Source organism: Euwallacea fornicatus, chromosome 16, assembly GCF_040115645.1.
Source record: "Euwallacea fornicatus isolate EFF26 chromosome 16, ASM4011564v1, whole genome shotgun sequence".
Classification (NCBI taxonomy): Eukaryota; Metazoa; Arthropoda; class Insecta; order Coleoptera; family Curculionidae; genus Euwallacea; species Euwallacea fornicatus.
Genome location: NC_089556.1, coordinates 4,389,810 through 4,410,237, shown reverse-complemented (window position 1 = coordinate 4,410,237; position 20,428 = coordinate 4,389,810). Strand labels below are relative to the sequence as shown.

Genomic DNA, 20,428 nt, shown 5'->3' with positions numbered 1-20,428 from the left:
GTAAAAATGTTTATCAATTTATATTGAACATGTTCTTATAAATTTATTAGCGACAGTTTCGAAACTGAAGGTCTAATGTACGTCTCCACAATGAAACCATACCTGAGCTCTTAGGGAAGAGATAAATTTACGCTCACTTTTATGTATTATTTAAACTGTTTATTTATCCATGTATTATTTACAACAGAAACGAATACTGATATCACAACTGACCCAAGCCAATTCTAACATTAACAATGAGCGAAATGACGATATATTTACATGACAACGATGGATTCTCTTTGAAATGACTTAGTATTTCGAGTAACCCCCTGATCCTCCTCCGCCTCCTAGGCTGATGGACGAGTAACTAGGCCCTCCTTTTCCTAGAGACACACCTGAGGAAATGCTGCCTCCTGAGAAACTTCCGTGTCCTCCTCCCAACGAAAGTGAGGAACCTGATCCTCCAGAATATCCACCGTGGCCTCCTCCAATTGAAGAGAGATAAGAACCTCCATATGACGAACTGCCATGGTCGTCACCAATTGAGATGGACCCACTGATTCCTTCGTGTCCTCCTCCGTAGCTGCTGCCTCCAAAGCTTCCACCTCCAAAACCTCCACCGAAACCTCCGGCACCGCCACCTCCAGCGCCTCCGCCACCTCCTCCAACGTAAATGGGTCGTGCAACAGGAACAACAATAGTTTGTGGAACGCGTACAGGCACGGGTTGTGGAACAGTGACTGGATAGGGTTGGGGAACTGGCACTGCCACGGGTTGGGGTACTGGGACGCGCACAGCTGTGGGTACAGGGTATGGAACTGGACGGCTGATTGTTACTGGGTACGGGCGGGGCACCTCCACGGGTTGCGGTACTGGTACTGAGACCTGGGGTAAAAGTAATTGTCGTAGATAAGTTTAAACTGAAGTTTAAGTGACCTACAGGCACTGGTCTTGATATGGGTATTTGTACGGTCTGAGGAACTGGTACAGGTACTGGTCTGGTGACGGTTACTGGGTAAGGTTGTGGGACTGGAACTGGAACGGTTCTGGTGATGGTAGAAATCGTGGCTCCGCCGCCACCACCGCCTCCTGCACCGCCTCCGAATCCTCCACCTCCTCCGTATCCTCCACCTCCGAAACCACCCCCTAATCCTCCTCCAATTCCTCCTCCGTGGCCACCGCCATAACCGCCGCCAAATCCACTGTTATGTCCACCGAAGTCACCTCCACCAAAGGAGATACCTCCGCCTCCACCATGTCCCCCGATATCATCCAAGGAGATGCTCCCGTGTGAACTTCCCCCATAGCTTCCAACATCGCTGGAGAAAATTCCTCGTTTTCCTGTGTTTTTTCTGCCAGCCTGTCCTGCAAGGGTCGAGCAGGAAACTGCCAGAAGTACTGACACTACCTAATGGCAAAATGAAATTTATTACTGGTGATTAGGTACTAGCGATAAGGGGGTACTTACTAGCAAAGGTTGCATGTCAATGTTAATCTGAACAGGCTACCAAACTACTGATACTACCCCCTTGGCAAGGTGTGAATATATACGAAAAACAAAGTCGACAGAAGAGAGGGTAAATTCATACGATTCAAGAGTACGCGATGGTACCCCGTATCGGAACACGCCGGTTCATCCACTCTCCGTTTCACGGACTTTCACCGGGTGCATCCTTGCCTATAACTTATAGACTGATTGGTACCCGTTTGGTACCATACATTCACGAGGATGCTGCTTGGACTTTACTTAGCGACAGGGACGTAGCACCTTTGGCCTTTTACTTTCCTTGATGGAGAGATGTTTGCTTTAATAGTGGTTTATGACATTAAACTTGAATGTAGTAATGCAAGTACAGATGTTGTTTTCTTCTGGAATGTAGCCTCTTAACTGATGAAATTAAAGTAATTAAAGAATGAGAAAGGACAAGAATTTCTACTCTTTATGAAGTAATCAAAATAGTATATCCAAATAATAATAAATTAAAAAAAATATCTATTTTAAACGGCTTCACACATTACCCCACTGCGACGTTGCCGATAATAATTTTCCGACTTGTGAAATAACCTTTGGCCTTGTCAATATCATTTTTGTTAAACCAACATGGCTGCTAAATTGTATATTTAAAATGTGTCGTGTCGCAAAATCCACAAATTTCCTTATTAACGCGATTTTATCAAGTTATAAGTGTAAAATTATAAAAATTTAGGTTAAATTTGTCAGAAAAATGCGATAGGTACACGAGAGAAGATGGTTGAAAGTTTGCCTCTACGAGCCCCCTGACGAACATCCATAAGTGTAAACTATGGAAAAATCGTTAAAATAACAACGACTGCGACGCATGCAGAACACTAAAACTGTTGTGAAATATGACTGCCACATAGGTTGTTTTGAAAATCTCACATGGAACTCCTTTCCACATCTCCTGTTGGATCCCAAAATTATTTCCCGTAAGTAGTTTCTCCTGCATTTTTTAGCGTTCCAAAAATCAAATTTCTTGCGGAAGAAATTTGAATATGACCTGAATTAGATTGATCGTTGTAGGTATCAATCTTAGTCGATTTAAATACAACAGTTATCCACCTTCATCATTCATCAGAGAAGAGATTGCTTCTTGCGTAATCATGCTTTTTTAGTGGTAAATGAATAGGTTTTGACTTGTTGTGTGTACCTAGTTATTTATTAATACACACCTACATTAATATAGGGCTTTCTATAATAACGTGTTATGTAATTCGTGAATTAAATTTACGCCATTCAGAGAGGTGTTAAATCGAGGATAAGGAGAAAAGAAGGAGAGGACAATTACATCCATGAAATTTCTGTTCCTTCGCCTGATTGCAACCTCATCAATTACGCATTCAGTAGATAACATCTCCCTTTATTTGCAACCATAGGAATCCTTGCAAACCTCGCAAAAGCGCTCTAGAAAAAACTGGATGCCTACTAATTACTCACCATAGATGCATAATTGTTGCATCAACTTTAAAAAATGTTTTATTGTTGCAATTCCATTACCGCAATTTGCACCATATGTTATAGTTTTACATGAGTAACGTTGCGCACAAGAGCATTCCTTTCTGCTTTATTGTGGTATACTTTCTGTGCCAAAATTTATATCATTACGTAAAAACGAGCCCATGAATTAGCGCATTAGTGTCACATGAGCACCATCAATCATAAGCAATTTCAAGCAAAATCGTCGTTTTCATTTTTCATCGTCATTACAGTATCGCGGAAATGGTGGTGGTTGAGTCAGAGAAGAAAGCAAGATAAACAGAGCAATGATTCAGAAATTAATGGCCGCCATGTGGTATGATAATGACTTACCTCACGTATGTTCAGGGAAGGTAGTAAATTCATTTGGAATAATTCGGCTGCTACCACGTAAAGAAATCTTAAGCATCAACTTCTTAAGAAAAGTATAGGGTTAGTTTAGGATGAGAAGGGAATTTCCAAAAAGTAGCTAAAATGTGCATGGGCAGAAAGGCGCACGTGGCGAAGATTGTATTCAGTGCGTGGAATGGTAGGACTGCGAAACGGTGTGATGATTGAAGGAATGCTGAGATAGTATAAAAATTTAAATAATATAAAGGTAAATGCAGTGGGAATAGTTTAAATTGAAGACACGAATAAAAAGAGCTCTCAAAAAAAAGAATAGGTGAAAAGAAGATAAAGCTGTCCACCGGCGGGAAGAACTTGACACCGTCTCAAAGAATGTCTAAAGACTCTTATCAGATGGATACATGACAAAGAGGGAAGGTTTTCGTGAACAGTTGTCCCTAAGGGATGAATCCCACATAATCCGGGAGCCTAAACAACACGTCGGGTACCAATGAAGGTCTCGTTCTCTAAAAAAAAGTTAATTCAGGTTAATTGCGTAACAACGCGATAGTAACGTACTTTTTATGTTATGCAAGTAGCTATACAGTCAGGATAGGCTTTTGCAAGTTTTCTTACGGTCAAGAGAAACCGCCGGCCAGAAATTTTGCCACCTTGGGTCGTCGCCCAGCCTCGCCCCCTTTGAACGCCTATACAGTATACGTTCTGCTAAGGCTCACTCTCAATGTAGGAAAAAGTGTTGTCGAAGTCAGTCATAGCTACGATCCATGAGAATAAGGAATAAATCCTCTCCGTTCTCGATGTTCTTTTCAAATTTAACATAGTCAAATTCCCCTCGTGGAAACTTCAATTTCCTAAGATTCTGATCATCACATGGCGAATAAATCATTTTCAAATTCTCTTAGTTTCTTAAGGATCCGTCTGAGATTAAGTATAATTTTCTCAGTCGAATTCCATCCCCCGTCAACTTGCGGAAGATGGTCAAAGCATCAATCTTGACTACGATTTTCCTCTGCCTTTAACATCCAAACCAAACGAAATAAAAAATGTTATTAAGCAATTTTATTGTCGAAAAAATCGACATGCTATATGTGATACACGCAGGAAAAAATAAAAGTATAGGAAGAATGAAATCCAAGGTATTTGCACGAATTGCCTTATGTTTTCTAATTAAGCAGGAACCACGCCCGTGAAACGAAGAAATGAATCAAAATAAGAAAGTATCTATTGTTTAAAACGAATATGAAATAATCACGATTTATCGGGATGGCCTGCAAATAAATCTAGTTTTTCTATTAGTGCCGGTATTGTGAAGAAGTTGATGGTTTCTTGTTAATATTGTAGTGGACGTTGATGAGACACTTTTAAGCAACATGAAGAGTTGCATTGAAACTATAAACGTAATTGTTATTAACGCTCGAGAACGTGTATACATTAATGGATCATGATAGGGCAAGCATCAAAAATGCTTCCTGCATTCCGTTAGCGTATACGAGGTAGATTCTTGAGCTTGAAGATTATGGCGGTGCAGTTCAAAGCGAGAAAGCGCTTATTAATTTTTTTTTAGGAAATTAACGTAATTGGCGTTTTCAAGCTATTGCTTTGGGAAATCAATTTCAAGCATACATACCCTTTTTGAGTAATTATTATGTAAGCGGTTCTATGGGGGGCTTCCGTTATTTTTTTTTTGACCTTATTTCCTGATATGGCGGTAATCGATGATTGTTAGTTGTTACGGATATCTCTTTGAACTTAAAAACAATATACAAGGTGTTCCTTTATGTCGTTATAAAATTTTAAGGTGTGATATCCTAAGTCATTTTATGAAGAAAAGTTCTTATGAACATATGTATGTCTACTACGGGCCAAATGTTTAGTTACAGGGGACTGAAGTTTTTTTTTCAAATCGTTATTTTTAAATTGCTTACAATGTATTTTTGATGTTCCATTCAATTTTGTTGTATGTTAACTGGATACGAAACCTCATATTCTAATAAGAAAAATTTGAAGAAAATTCTATTGCTCAATCAGTAGCGCCCTTGCATACATGTTTTTCTATATTGTTTACGAAAAAATTAGTAAACAACTAATATTTTTTCGTGAGGATATTGTTCTGGTTAAGCTGACCAATCCTACATGAAAAAGGTCTCTGATTCATGCCTCGTCAGAAGATCCGTTCTTGATTAAAAAAATAAAGTTAAAATTGCCCCAGCAATTTACTCTTGTTACTCTAGGAAAAATCTTGTTAACATAATGTTATTCGTATTATGTCTTCAATTTCCATGTTTTATTGAGCAAGCAATATCTAAAGTACCTTTTGAAAAATTTAAAAAGATCGATGTGAAAAGAAAAATTTCAACATCCTGTAGCTAAAAATTTGGGTTGTTGCGGACGTATGTTCATGTTAAATTTTTTTCAACAAATTACCTTAGGAATCACACCTTGAAATATTAGCAGAACGTTAAGCAACACCTTGTACAATCGCAATAAGGAAATTAAGCCTGAACGCAGGAGCGTTATTGCCCTTTAGTATTCTGTATAACTCATAAAAGTTCAGTATATAACTCATAAAAGTTTCGTACAGGGTATGTTGTATATAGAGTGTCATGGAAAATGCTCATTAAATAGCAATTTTCTGTTTTACGAGAATGGTCGGTTTTTCAGTTAAATATTCCTCCCCTTGGTAATGTTGCCTCGAGGTGAAAAATATTTTATTAAAGAACAAGATAATATGAGCCATTGAGTCACAAATCACAAAAAAAAAACCTTCATTTCCAATTGGCATGAAAAAAAACTTAAACGTCCTCTTTATTTAGTTGAATCGCTCTACTATTTAATCCGCTAGTACGCTACAACAATATTTCTGGGACATTGTGTAGGACGGAACGCATTGACAGCAATGGACGAGTTTCGGGAGTTTTTCTCGACCTCTCAATGGCCTTTGTTCCAATAAACTATGCGCTGTTGCTCAGAAGGTATAAAATTAGAGAAAACTGCGAACGTTTGATTGGCTCTTAGATGAGCCATAGGGCCCACATGGTTGGTGTTACGGCCAGTGGAGGGGGGTGATGGGGTTGTCTGCCTGAAATGTCCGTATTGGACGGGAAGCCCCAGAGAGCTCGATATTCAGACGTATATATCGTGTTCCCTACGTCTGTAATTGACTTCAGTCAAGGGGTTCCGAAGAACTACACTCACCCACAAAAGTCATGGTACAGCAGTTTACTGCATTAAAAAATCCAATTTATTTACATAGAAGTAATGTGTAATGTGTCTATGCCAATAGCAATATTATAAATATTTACAAAAACTCAAATTTATTCTGATAAAAATCAAATGCATTTTCTAACAATAAATGGATTCCACAAAAGTCTTGGTACAGGTAAAATATTTGAATTTTTATTAAAAAAAATAAGAATGCATTTGTTTATTTCTTTGCAGAAATACGACAAATAGTCAGTATCATTTATGTTATATTCGTTAAAAGTTAAAAATATGGGTGGAACCGAGCTCAGTCAGGGTGAAAGAAAAATTGTTATTCGTTTAAATAAAGAAGGAAAATCTTACAGTGAAATTTTAAAAATTGTAAAAAAGAGTCGCTCTACTATTCAAAAAATAGTGAATCGTTTCAAATATCACAAGAGAATTAATAACAAACCAAGAACTGGGCGCCCAAAACAATTAACGGAACGTGAAACAAGATACATTCTTAATGAAATCAAGAAGGACCCGAAGAAAAGCTCGTCGATGTTGACTTCTGAACTAAGAGAACATTTTGGAACTGTTGTTCATGAAGAAACAGTTCGCCGAACTCTTCATAAAGGAGGGTATAAAGGCTGTATTGCGCGAAGAAGACCTTACGTAAGTGCCGTAAATAGAAAGGAGCGCGTTGAATTTGCCGAAAAATACAGAGCGATCGAAAGCGAATTTTGGAAAAAAAGTTATTTGGTCAGACGAGAGTAAATTTAATCTTTTCGGACCAGACGGATGAAGAAAAGTGTGGAGAAACCCAGGGGAAGCTTTTAATCCAAAAAATACAATTCCAACCGTAAAGCATGGAGAAGGTGGACTAATGGTCTGGGGTTGTATGTCATCTTTTGGTGTAGGCAATTTAGTAATCATTGATGAGATCATGAACCAACAAGTATACCTGAACAAATTAAAGGCAAATTTAAAACAAAGCGCGGAAAAATTGAGGTTGGCAGAAAATTTTTACTTCCAGCAAGATAACGACCCTAAACATAAGTCTTATACGGTACGCCAGTGGTTGATATACAATACTCCGCATCTACTAGAAACACCTCCACAAAGTCCCGACCTTAACCCAATTGAACATTTATGGGACCATTTGGAAAAACAAATTAGAAAACATATAATTCATAATAAAGAAGATTTAAAAAGGGTTATCTTGGAAGAATGGTCGCAAATATCCAATGAGGTTACGGGAAAGTTGGTTCGATCAATGCCAAATCGTTTGGTGGAAGTCCTTAAACAAAAAGGGTGCTCCACTAGGTATTAATTTTTTTCTTTTTTTACGAATAACAGCGAATGTTTTACCTGCACCAAGACTTTTGTGGATTCCATTTATTGTTAGAAAATGACATTTGATTTTTATCAGAATAAGTTTGAGTTTTTGTAAATATTTATAATATTGCTATTGGTATAGTCACATTACACATTACTTCTATGTAAATAAATTGAAGTTTTGATTTCACGTATGGAAAATATTAGGAATATTTAATGCAGTAACGTGCTGTACCATGACTTTTGCGGGTGAGTGTATGTGTATGCGAATGATGCGCAGTTTGAAAATGCTTAGAAGTAGCTATTTGATTTTTAAAAAATGTACTAAATAAACAGAATAGAATGATCCAACGTATGCAACATAGAATGTATAACCAACACATTAAATTAATCCCCGAGAGGTTCGAAAATTTAAGAAATATACACTGTGTGTTAGTTCCATCCAGTATGCAATGTTAATGGACATTGACTAAAAATGTATAGATGTAGCGCGATTCTTAAAAAATAGACCTATAACAAAATTTTAAATAATTTAAATAAAATCGCTAAAATCGGATGATAGGCTTAGAAGTTATTTAGCATCACATCTGTGGCATATTGAGTCTGATTCACAATTCAGGTTAAATAGGGAAAAAACTATTATTTACCATATGTTTTTGCGTCCCTTATCTATATACGTACAGTAGTGGCCAAAAGTAGATAGACAAGCAGAATATTTCAATTAAATCGTGCATATGTTAATTGATCGGTTTCCTATTCATGTATGTTATTTGTCGCAAAACACGTTATAAGAAATAATAAACAAATGTTGGTAAAGTTACTTTATTGTCAATAAAAAAATAAATCTTTGGAATTCACCTGGTCAAAAGTAGATAGACGTGGTAAAAACAGTTGAATTTACTTTAAATTCTTAAGATATCAGAAAACTAGTAGTAAAATTTGCATTTGGTTTAGAGTCTACAACATGCCTCGTGGCGTAAAAGTGTCCACTGATTTAAACGAAGGAATTGTTAAAGCTTTTAATGAGGGTGAACGGTAAGTGCAAATCGCCCGCAGGTTCAATGTTAAAAAAGGCACTATTTGGGCTATAATAAAAATATATCAAAGAATTGGATCAATTAATCCGAAACTAATTTCTTCTGAGAAAATTCGATCTGAGCTGGAAGTTTTCGGAGATTCTGTGTCTTCAAGGACTGTAAGACGATGACTAGTCGAAGAGAAATTATTTGCACGCAGACCAGCAAAAAAACCACTTCTCAGGAAGAAAAATCGGAAGGCCCGAATGGAATTTGCCAAACAAGATATTCATTGGCTGAAACAGGATTGGAAACGAGTTTGCTGGAGCAATGAATCTAAGTTCAATTTGTTTAATTCCGATTTCATTCCGGCATTCAATACGTTAGACGTCCCACTGGTCAGCAATTAAACCTAAATACACCAGACCCACGGTTAAGCATGGAGGAAGATCGGTAATGATATGGGGATGTTTTAGCGGTTTTGGTATTGGCCCACTACATAGAATAAATGGAATCATGGACAGATTTCAGTACCGGGATATACTTCAGAATATTATGTTAACTTATGTTGAAGACAATTTACCCTTAAGATTTCATTTTCAACACGCCAACGACCCCAAACATTCCTCAAAGTTAGTTAAACGGTTTCTTGAAGAAGAAAAAGTACCGATTTTGAAGTGGCCTTCCCAGTCGCCCGATCTGAATCCCATAGAAAACCTGTGGCAAATTGTTGACCAAAGATTAAGAGATAAAAATTATTCAAATTGCGATGAACTGTTTATTAAAATACAAGAAAAATGGCAAAATATTGATCCAGCAATATTAAATAAATTGATTGAATCAATGTCGCGTCGATGTCAGGCAGTCGTTGACAATAATGGGTATTTTACCAAATATTAGTGCCTTGGGAAAGGTCCTAATTGATTTTTCCAATAATTTGAAGGAAATTGTTATGTATTTATTTTCATTTTTAAATTGTCTATTTACTTTTGACCAGGTGAATTCCAAAGATTTATTTTTTTATTGACAATAAAGTAACTTTACCAACATTTGTTTATTATTTCATATAACGTGTTTTGCGACAAATAACATACATGAATAGGAAACCGATCAATTAACATATGCACGATTTAATTGAAATATTCTGCTTGTTTATCTACTTTTGGCCACTACTGTATATTGATTTACACTACGGTCAAAATTTTCAAGTCGAACCGCATAACTCTGCCCACATATACTCTCCTCTGTTATGTAGATTTTCAGGGTGTCCCAATTAACACAGTTAACATAAAATATTTTCGATGCAGGAGGTTTTTCCGGAAAATCATGAGACAAATCAATTTTCACCTTCAAGGGAGAGATCTTTTAAACCTAAAATCGTGGATGTAGGTTCATCTCCTACACGGACCGACATCCCTTTCGAGAATCTTAAATAGCATTGGTAATCAAATGGCACCTCATTTTAAAGATATTTAAATTCTCTTTTCTAACGTTTTTGTTCTACGTTAAAAAAAATACAAAAACCTTATTGGAAATGTCGGTAAAATAAGTTTAAAAAAAGTTTTCAAACAATTTTCAATTATTTAAGTATTCAAATTGCGACCCATTTAATTCCATGCAATAATAAGATTTTTGTTCAACATTTTCCCGAACGCTTTGTGGCATTTTAGGGATTATTTCATCACATATTACCATTATTCTGCTACAAAAATCTTGTAGAATTAGGCTTCATTTTAGAAATAAAACTTTTTAAATGACCTCATAAGAAAAAGTCAAATGGTGTTAAATCTGACAGTCTTCGAAGCCATTCAATGAAACTTTTTCTACCAATCCAGTATTTCGGAAAACATTAATTTAAAAAATCATGTATATCAGCTGCATAATGTGGTGGAATGCCATTTTGTTGAAAAAATTAATTCTTCCGTAGGATCTAATCGTAATTTTTAGTAATATCCACAATGTAAAAGTAGATAAAGTTATGAAGCAATTTTAAGTAGAATTCGTCCATCAAGTTATTAGGTAGAAAAAACGGACCAACAATATCATTTCCCAAAATTCGAGCTCAAAACTTTTTAAAATAATTTGAATGCTGTTCTCTCTCCTATCAGCCATCTCCTTACAAAAATGAAAACGATTCTGTTTCAAAATCCTCTGAAGACTACTACGTGGAATTGCTGTTGTCTGCAGCTTCATTAGTAACAGTGTGTTGCCTTTAATGTTTTTTGTGAGCAACAGATCGTGTCCATGAATTTAGATATTAAATTTGTGATGTAAGGATGGCTAATGTTCTTATCAGGATCCTTTTCATTGAAAATTCTTGCAGGGACCCTGGCCGTTTTTTAAATAGATAGTGACAATTTCAATTCCCTCTGTAGTTGTGTAAACTATGATTTGGATAGTTTACTTCAAAATAGCGGATAATAAGAAATCAACGAATTTCACTATCTACCCTCTTCTGCTCAGTGTAAAATCCTAAAATCCATGACCTTATCAAGACCTATTTGGAGATAAACATCCTTTTTTGCAGGTTCATTCCTCGCTGAGATTATAATTATTATTATTTTGTTTTTTCAGGCACAATAAAACAATTTTACCACGGGTGTAAAGAGGATTGAAATGCCTTCAAAATGATGTGCCACTTGATGCCACGTGATGACCCCCCATGCCATTTAAGATTCCGATAGAGGTTGCCACCCCGTGTAGAACGTGAACCCACATCTACGACTTTTCGTTCAAAAGATGGCTCCATTGAAAGCTAAATCGACCTGTCTGAAAGTTTTCCGAAAAAACCTCTTGTATCGAAAGTATTTCAAATGGGTTGTTTTAATTGGGACACCCTGTATAATGTAAATGTATAATGCACAACATCCTTGTGCATTCATTTTAAACTTATTTCAAAATCATATTGATTTCAACTTCCTGGTTAATTTGCCTTCTTGCAATGCCCCCTTGTAATCTCGAATCGATCGCGTTACTTTATTTACGTAAAACAATAATTAAAGCCCATTATTGATTTTGCAACACTGCTGCATATACCAGTCTAAACTTGCTAATTACTGAAGCAATAGCCTCAATGGGTCCTTTCATACGTGGAGGGAAAATATCCTCTAAAGAGACTGCACTAAACTCATTTTTAATTATATCAGGTCATAAAAAATAATGAAAGTGACTCGCTTCCTTTCACTCGATCCCATGAAACATTCTCTATTCAACGACTTGTATTTGAGGAAACAATGTTTTATTAAAAAAACGACAACAATAAAACTGTACAACATAACGTAACAAAATTCAAACCAGTCTTCAGATCTACTTTTGTGTAAATGGCAATTTTATGCTCTTTAATATAATCCGTGACCCTCGTCACCCCCAATGGGTTGCCACCCACCCGCATCACCACCGCTGGTCTCCTCTAAGGCTTTAGTGTCATAAACACTTCCACCTCCTATTCCACTCTCATATCCTTCATCGGAGGGAAATTGTTCTTGAATACCATAGCTCCCTTCTAAAGCTTGGTGTCCTTCCAGTCCACCCCCTCCTCCTCCTCCTCCATAATGTTCCAACCCAGATCCTCCATTGTCAGCTTGAGTGTGCAGCTGCACGGGATAAGGTTTGGGGACTTCAACGGGGTAAGGAACCTTCTTTTCCACTATCTGAGGTACCGGTACTGGAACCTTCACGATCTTAGTTTCATGCACTGGATAAGGTTTGTCTATATGAACGGGATAGGGTTGAGGGACGGGTACTTTCACGGGATAAGGTTGGGGAATGGTGATTTTGCTGTCTTTGGTCACTTTGATCTCATCTCCGGGCAGATGGTCCTTGCTGTATTCGCCTAAATCCAAGATGTCGTATTTGGGGTAGGTGATTTTGCTGTAAATTTCTAAATCCGGGACTCCTTCGAGTTGCTGGCTGGACGAGCCTGATGATCCCCATTGGCTCGGTGTCGCCTTTGCTGCCCCGAGGCAACAAATTGCCAAAACCGCACCCTGTATATAAATATTGTGGGATTAGCAGAGGCAACTTTAACTCGAATTTACTTACAAAATTGATCATGTCTGCGCACTAATGAAAGGCTGACTATACTGACTGTCCCAAGAATAGGAAACAGTATTTATATTATACGGAACCAAAACCAACAGACCTCGTTATTTCTTTCCTATTACCGTCCGAAGAATGTTACTTTCTTCCTAAGTTCACTGCCGCAAAAACTTTTCAATCCGGCAGATCAGACCATTCTCTGATATAATACCGTCTAAGAGACACTTTAATTAGAGCTTTTTAATTGTAGCTCATAAACGTACGATTTGGGAGGGCTAAATGTTCGAATCATTATTTTCATCTCATTTGGGCATTCCAAATAATCCTCGCTGAAAAACGATTTTTACTTGATTAAGGAAACTAAATAGAGGCAATTTAGAGAGTGTTTTTGGAGAGTTTCCCTGCGCGCGACGCCTATGACAAATAACCTGATAAAAATTACTTTATTTAATCTTATAAAGTAAAAGTGATAGATTCTTGTATAGTTAATAAGTGGCTCAGACTACAATCGCCACATCTCATTCGTAACGATTAGTCCGATTATTCAATGGTGAATACATTCCTTTTTTTTACAGTTCCAATTATTTTTCTGGATGTTTTAATTGATCAAAATTACTTGGAGCAGCTAGTTATAGCTTCGTTATGCTTTAATTTTCGGGTGGTGAAATATGAAGATACAATTTTTCAATATGTAAATTTCAAAGAATAAGAAAAGCAATGCATTTTGTTATAAAGGAAGTAGAGGTCCAATATAAAAAAAAAGCAGCATGCAAGCAGAAAATAGCTAAAGAAAGATTCGAATGTGATAGATAGTGGATAACAAAAACCGAATCTCAAGAGCAGGAACTGCAATTAACACCACCGATCGCGTAAATTGATAAATGGTACCGCGATTTTCCATCCATAAGCCGAGAAATTATTATCGCTGGTATTCAGTTGGAAGTTTCTTAATACCGTTTGTACCTCTTACCGTTTTCAAAACCTCTGTCCTGAAACACGAATTTCTGTAACAAAAATTACTACTTTTCCGTTAAAACTCTAATTTGGGGCCTAAGCGCTAAAGCTTCCAAATCTTAATCAATATCGCCTGTCCCGCATGATTTAGCCATCTTTTCATTACATGAGTTAGACGAAGACGACAGTTGTGGTACTGATACTGGCACGCTAGATAGTCGAGCATGTTCTGGATGAAGTTGGCACGTACGTTGTACTTTCTGTGTTCATTTAAAAGCATGCGCCTAGAAAAGGACAGTTATATGCAAAGCACTAGAGTGACATTAGAGTTGACTCACAAGTCGATGGGGATAGGGGAGGCGAATGAGAGTTAAATAGACAAAGTTAGCGGTTTGTTTAATCTCCCTGGAAGAAAGCGCAAACGGCCCGATAGCTGACTAATTGAAAGAGTCATTTGGAGCAAAAATCCCAAATAGAGAGGAACTTACGATTAAACTTCTTCAGTGACCAGCGGGAACAATTGTTTTGAATACCAAACAAAACAGATACAGTTAGGTGCAGAACTGAGTCAATACTTAGAAAATTCGTATTAATGGTGGCATAAACAAAATATCTAACTAGTATTCAAAGGAAGGCTTTTATTTTCAAAAAGTACATTAACATTAACATTAAAACCATACAAAACATTTGCCGAAAATAAATGGGGTACATCAAATAATCCTAAATAACATTGGTTCAGTTTTGCTCCACTAATATTAACATTGAACACTTTGGTCGACATTGACACTAATATTTGGTCCGGAGACCTTTAGCTTTTTTAACAGCTCGTAGACGTCTTGGCATGCTTTTTGTTAGTGTTTCACAGAAATCAGGTGGAATTTGGTCCCATATTTCTTCTATTCTCTCCCATAAAACTTTAAGTGAAGATGGTGGCGAATCGTAGTCGTTGACCAAATGATATTTCACGTATGCCCATAGATTCTCAATGGGATTTATGTCGGGACTTTGTGCCGGCCACTGCAAAACCTGAAATATTTGGGTACCTAACCATTCCTTCACAGATTTTGCGGTATGCTTGGGATCGTTGTCTTGTTGGAAAATTACTTTGCTAGTGGGATAAGGCATATTATTAACAGTGTCTATTAGGTGATCATTTAAAATGGCTTTATAGATGTGCTGGTTCATTATCCCATCTATTTTCTTCAATGGTCCAACCCCATATTCCCACATACAGCCCCAAGCTTTAATATTTCCTCCCCCATGTTTCACCGTCAGAATGAAATCTTTTAGTTTCATGGATTCTCCCTCTCGTTTCCAGCTCCAATATCGACCATCTGTTGCATATCTGTTAACTTTAGTTTCATCAGACCAAATAACCTTCATCCAATCCTTCTCGGTCTATGCCTCATATCTTTTTACAAAATCTAGTCGTGCCCTAATATTCTTCTTAGAAAGTAGGGGTTTCTTCTTCTTCTCCACAGCAACAAATTTGGACTGATGTAAAGCTCGTTGGACTGTCCATTTGCTCACCGATTTCCCAGTATCTCCTCGCAGCAACACGGCTGCTTTGGAGGCCGAAGAGGCTTCACCACTGCCCAAATATCTAATTACTCTTCTAGTATCTTGCGCAGACATCTTTTTTGGTTGGCCACCTTTATTTATTTTTAAGGAAATTTTGCACTTATTTTTTACCCTTTGTACTGTGGATTGACTTATATTTAATTGAAATGCGATTTCCCGTGTGGATCTTCCATCAATCAGTGATTTTTCAATTAATTTTTTTTGAAACTTTGAAATCGGCTTCATTGTTTAAAGATTTTGAATTATGATGTTTATTAATGGAGGATATGCGATTAAATTCCACCTGATTTCTGTGAAACACTAACAAAAGGCATGCCAAGACGTCTACGAGCTGTTAAAAAAGCTAAAGGTCTCCGGACCAAATATTAGTGTCAATGTCGACCAAAGTGTTCAATGTTAATATTAGTGGAGCAAAACTGAACCAATGTTATTTAGGATTATTTGATGTACCTCATTTATTTTCGGCAAATGTTTTGTATGGTTTTAATGTTAATGTTAATGTACTTTTTGAAAATAAAAGCCTTCCTTTGAATACTTGTTAGATATTTTGTTTATGCCACCATTAATACGAATTTTCTAAGTATTGACTCAGTTCTGCACCTAACTGTATATTTGCGGAAGAAGAATTTCCGTGCTACGTTTTAGGATGGTACCATAGCCAAGGTATATTTTAAGCACGGGTTTTTCCGTACAGCCTTTTAACTCCTCGAGAAATTTTCAATTTTTATTAGGATATGCCCTCTCACACAAGACTAATCATTCTAAGAACGAGAAGAGGGCCTACATGAAATCAAAAGCGGTTCATCGCAGTGGGTTTTTTTCCCTCTTTAACAATCTACTACTCCTCCGAAGTGTTATTCAGTAGAAGCATATGTTCATTTCACAGCACAACAGCAGTTAATCACATTCATTGACAGGAAAAAATCAAATTCAGAAAATCGATTCTCAAAGGGCCTGATGATGTTTTTCGATTTGTAACTGACTCCATTCACTGAAATGAAACACACTCCTCATAGAAAAATATTTGTTTATTAAAAAGGACAAAGCATAGTACAATTTAACACAGACAAATAGTACAACATAAATTAGATGAATCGATGGAAACTTCTTCAATAATGAAGTACAAGATCGTGAAGATGACTAATAATACTGTTGAAACTGAACAGTCGTTGTTTTCAAAAATGATGGCCGTAACCACCGCCTAATTCCAAACCACCTCCAAAACCTCCGTCAAAGCTGTCGTGGCCTTTGATATAGATTGGTACCGTTTTCTCTACTATAACTGGCACTTTCACTGGATAAGGCACAGGCTTGTGGACTGGATAAGGCACTGGTTTGGGTACTGGGACTGGATGAGGCACTGGGTATGGAACCTACGCAGATTTTACTGTAAATACACCAATATTATTAGTCAGTTATCCTTACCTTCACAGGTACTTTGACTGGGTATGGTACAGGTTTCTCTACTGGGTAGGGCACCGGCTTCTCAACGGGAACTGGGTATGGTTTAGGTACGGGCACTGGGTAGGGTCTATCTACGGGCACAGTGATTTTAACGGGGTAGGGTACAGGTACACTCTTCTCGATGTGGACAGGGTAGGGCTGGGGCACTGGCACTGGGACAGTTTTAGTCACGGTGATGTGGTGCGACTCTATGCCGCCTCCCAATCCTCCTCCCAGGCTCCCTCCTAGGTCCAATCCTCCAAAATCGTGACCACCAATGTCACCTCCTACAGAAAACGTTGATTTAATTGCAAGTGTATGAGGAAAATGAAGATACTGACCACCATATCCCAAGTCGAAGAGGCCTCGTTTGGTTTGTTTCTTGCTGTCTTTGGCTTCGACGGCTTTCAGTTCCTTAGCTTTCTTCTCCTCAGCCGAAGCTAGGACTAAGAATGCGCAGAACACGAAGGAGAGGTACTGAGAAATTAAGAAAAATATCAAATACGGAATACATCAAAAATATCTATGAAGTTAAAAATTAAAGATTTGATGTTGGAAACACACTGAAATTATATAATAAGAAAAAAATATAAGAGATTTAATGAAGCTGTTAAGAAGTTGCTGCTTGTGCTTGACAGGTTCAAGAGAGCCGGTAATATACAGAATGTCACTAGATACTGTACAATTGGGTATAGTGGCTTCAAATCAAATAATTTTTAGGGTGTTTTACATGGAAAAGTTGGTGTTAGCGCATTAGGAATATATTCCGAATAGTTGGCATACTCTAAACACTTCATAATATACAAGGTGTTGTATGGGAAAAATTCGAGTTTCCGAGATTTGGAAGAGAAAAAAACTTGTAGATTCAATTTCAGGCTTATTTAAAAAAAAAACACTCTTAAAAAGTGGCAAAATTTCAAGGTTCAGGCTTCTTTTGTTAAATTTTTCAAGCTCTTTGGCACAGTAATTCAATTTAATCCGAAACAATTTAAAGAATACTGCTAAATGCACCAAAATCCAGCAAAATTGGGTCACTGCGTTTGAGATGCCATCGCCACTATACACTTACTTGGATATTCATTATGCTAAAGAACTAAAACGAACGACTGTTGTCTTGTGGTCCCAAGAAGGCGGTATATATACACTCCTAAATTGCAGATTTACCTCAAGCAAAGCCACATTGCTTTCTATGCGGCTACAGAATATGCGTGTGCACCCCTTCTACCCTGCTCTCATCTGGCGCAATAATACCGTACGTTTAATTACGGAAAATAAAAAGTTTTTTTCGACATACGGTGTTAACATGAACAAAATCGGCCGGGGATTTCGTATTATGGGAATATTTGAATAATTGTCCGGAATTTTGCAAAAGCAGTGGCTGCGGGCATTTAAAAAAAATTCACATCGGAATTTGACAGAATTACAGAGGACACAATTTCAGTCAAAGTTCGTTGTCCAACTCTCAGCTACCCATTGATCTAATGTGGTGTCTTCAACTGAGACACAATTGACGACATTATTGGTTGTACAATAGGTACCTACGCCCATGGTTTTTCTCCTCTAACCTGTATATTAACCGACTGTTTCATGCAAGTACTTGGTATTAGCTAATTCCTCATCGTCGTGCCTAATTAAACAGTGTTAGCAGTACCAAGTGCCACCGTTAATTGTACGCTGAGGTGCTGATATATGAAATCGTTATGTTATGATTTCGTTGCGAAACCATTATCAAATATAGGGTTTCTATGTTTTAATGGGCATTTCAATAATAAAGTTGTTCTTCCAACAGGTCCAGTGAAAGAACATGTGCACAGAGCTCCTCAACCATAAGATTATTGGTAACCATAAAAGGTACGAGATCGGTTAAGTCGGAGCAAAGTTGCGCAATTTGCTGTTTTGATATATGCTATTTTCACATTTTTACATATTTGAATGAAAGTTTTTTTATTAAAATTGGATCTTACAGTTCGGCGCAACAAAATTTTCTCATTTCCTCTCTCGCATGTTCCTCTAGAATTGACCCTTATGCCCAGATCCTCTGCGCAGGTAAGCAAGCCTGCAATACTCAATTTGCGTAACGATGTTATTTGTTAAGCAATAATTTATTACGTTAAAAAATAAAGGAAAAAGAGGCATTAAAGTGATGTTGCGAAATTGGCCGGTTGAAGGTTGTAATATGCATAAATACGTTTGATGTCAATATAATTTGTCCATATGTATTGGGTATAGTGTGTATTGTCCTTGTAGTTTCCAAATTCATAAAATTTATTAAACAATTGTTGTTGCGTAAATCTAGTAAAATCTTTGGTAGTACCAACCTAAACGTAATTGCTATTTCCGATACTAGCGTCATCTAAGGCCAGATTCTTGAATTTGCCGAGCAAAGTCTTCCTTGGGAATGATGTCAAAATGATTCAATCAACACTGTCCCGCCAAGTAGGATGTCCAAAAATACACGTCATTTTAACGTCATTACCTGGAAATGTTCTACTCCCCCAAATGACACATCCAACGGAAGCAACAACTAAGTGTACATGGAGACTATCAAACGATTTTACTAGTTTCACTGATCAATAAACGTTTGTTAAATTTTATGCATTTGAAAACTAAAAAAACAACACACAGTATGCAAATTAATACCTATGGGCAAATTAAATTTAAATCAGACATATTTATGCATATCATAACATTCATGCAGTTTCACAATATCGTTTGAATGCCTCTTTTTCGATCGTTTTTTCAACGGGTAAAATTGTTGCTTAGGAAATATCGTTACGCAAATCTAGTGGGTATTATTACAGTTTCCTTCAACTGTGTAAAATATATCCTCACTTAAATTAAATTATGAATCGATAAAAGCTTTCGCAATGTTTTTAAACAGTTAGCGTATTAACCGCCCTTGAAAATAAACTAATATTCTTTAGTTATTGAACATAGACCCACATTGCATCTGTTAAAGCTAAAGATGCGTGTCAAGAGCAACAAGGAAGATATATCTGACACGTAGCTAACCTTTATTAGAGTCATTAATTAGGTTGTGCAAATCCTACATGCAAATGTTGCATTGTATAGAACTGAAATGCCATTAGGGAAGGACCAATTCTCACGATGGTTTGGAAATACATTTGAGAAGAATTTCTCTGAATTGCGTTATAGTATTAGAACGACAGTCAAAGATATTAAATTAGAGCCCGGTCAATTACAAACAAACTAACCATGCGAGATTCATCAAATTCGCTGCCCATTATTTGGATCATGCAACCCATAAGAGATAAAAAGTCGATTAAATTGGGAAAAACCGACGCATTTTATATCTAACAAAACTACATCTTAAAATTTAGAAAATTTCAACTAGTTCCGCACTAAAAGTGTCCCTTTCTGAACCTGAACTATAGGGGTCTCGGTAGCAAAGTTGATGATGAATGGCAAAAATCGAAACTTCGAATTTCAAATATGCCACCCCAGCCAAAAGAAAAGAGTTGCAGTAATGAAGTGTCAATCAGTTTTAATTAAATTGGCAAACGAGAAAATAGCAAGTTTTTCCAAAACG

General features: G+C 37.0%; 3 protein-coding genes and 1 long non-coding RNA gene across 4 annotated transcripts; 1 reads left to right on the top strand and 3 right to left on the bottom strand.

Moving 5' to 3' along the window:
* Nucleotides 1–139: 139 nt before the first annotated feature.
* On the bottom strand, nt 140–1,570 carry LOC136343950 (uncharacterized). The gene is made up of 3 exons (XM_066290968.1): nt 1,451–1,570; nt 923–1,390; nt 140–867 (listed from the first exon to the last, which is right to left on the bottom strand). The coding sequence occupies exons 1-3, from the start codon at nt 1,463–1,465 to the stop codon at nt 292–294; spliced, it is 1,059 nt and encodes a 352-aa protein (XP_066147065.1). The 5' UTR covers nt 1,466–1,570; the 3' UTR covers nt 140–291.
* LOC136343961 (uncharacterized) lies at nt 1,307–12,314 on the top strand. The gene is made up of 3 exons (XR_010732883.1): nt 1,307–1,425; nt 1,486–2,430; nt 11,437–12,314. It is a non-coding gene; the product is annotated as an uncharacterized lncRNA (long non-coding RNA).
* LOC136343955 (uncharacterized) lies at nt 12,107–13,025 on the bottom strand. Its single transcript, XM_066290978.1, has 2 exons — nt 12,904–13,025; nt 12,107–12,848 (listed from the first exon to the last, which is right to left on the bottom strand). Exons 1-2 carry the CDS (start codon nt 12,913–12,915, stop codon nt 12,201–12,203), a joined length of 660 nt encoding a protein of 219 aa, XP_066147075.1. The 5' UTR covers nt 12,916–13,025; the 3' UTR covers nt 12,107–12,200.
* Nucleotides 13,026–16,445: 3,420 nt separating this feature from the next.
* On the bottom strand, nt 16,446–18,073 carry LOC136343956 (tetra-peptide repeat homeobox protein 1-like). Its single transcript, XM_066290979.1, has 4 exons — nt 17,948–18,073; nt 17,220–17,355; nt 16,861–17,165; nt 16,446–16,808 (listed from the first exon to the last, which is right to left on the bottom strand). Exons 1-4 carry the CDS (start codon nt 17,957–17,959, stop codon nt 16,611–16,613), a joined length of 651 nt encoding a protein of 216 aa, XP_066147076.1. The 5' UTR covers nt 17,960–18,073; the 3' UTR covers nt 16,446–16,610.
* Between the last annotated feature and the right edge of the window lie 2,355 nt (nt 18,074–20,428).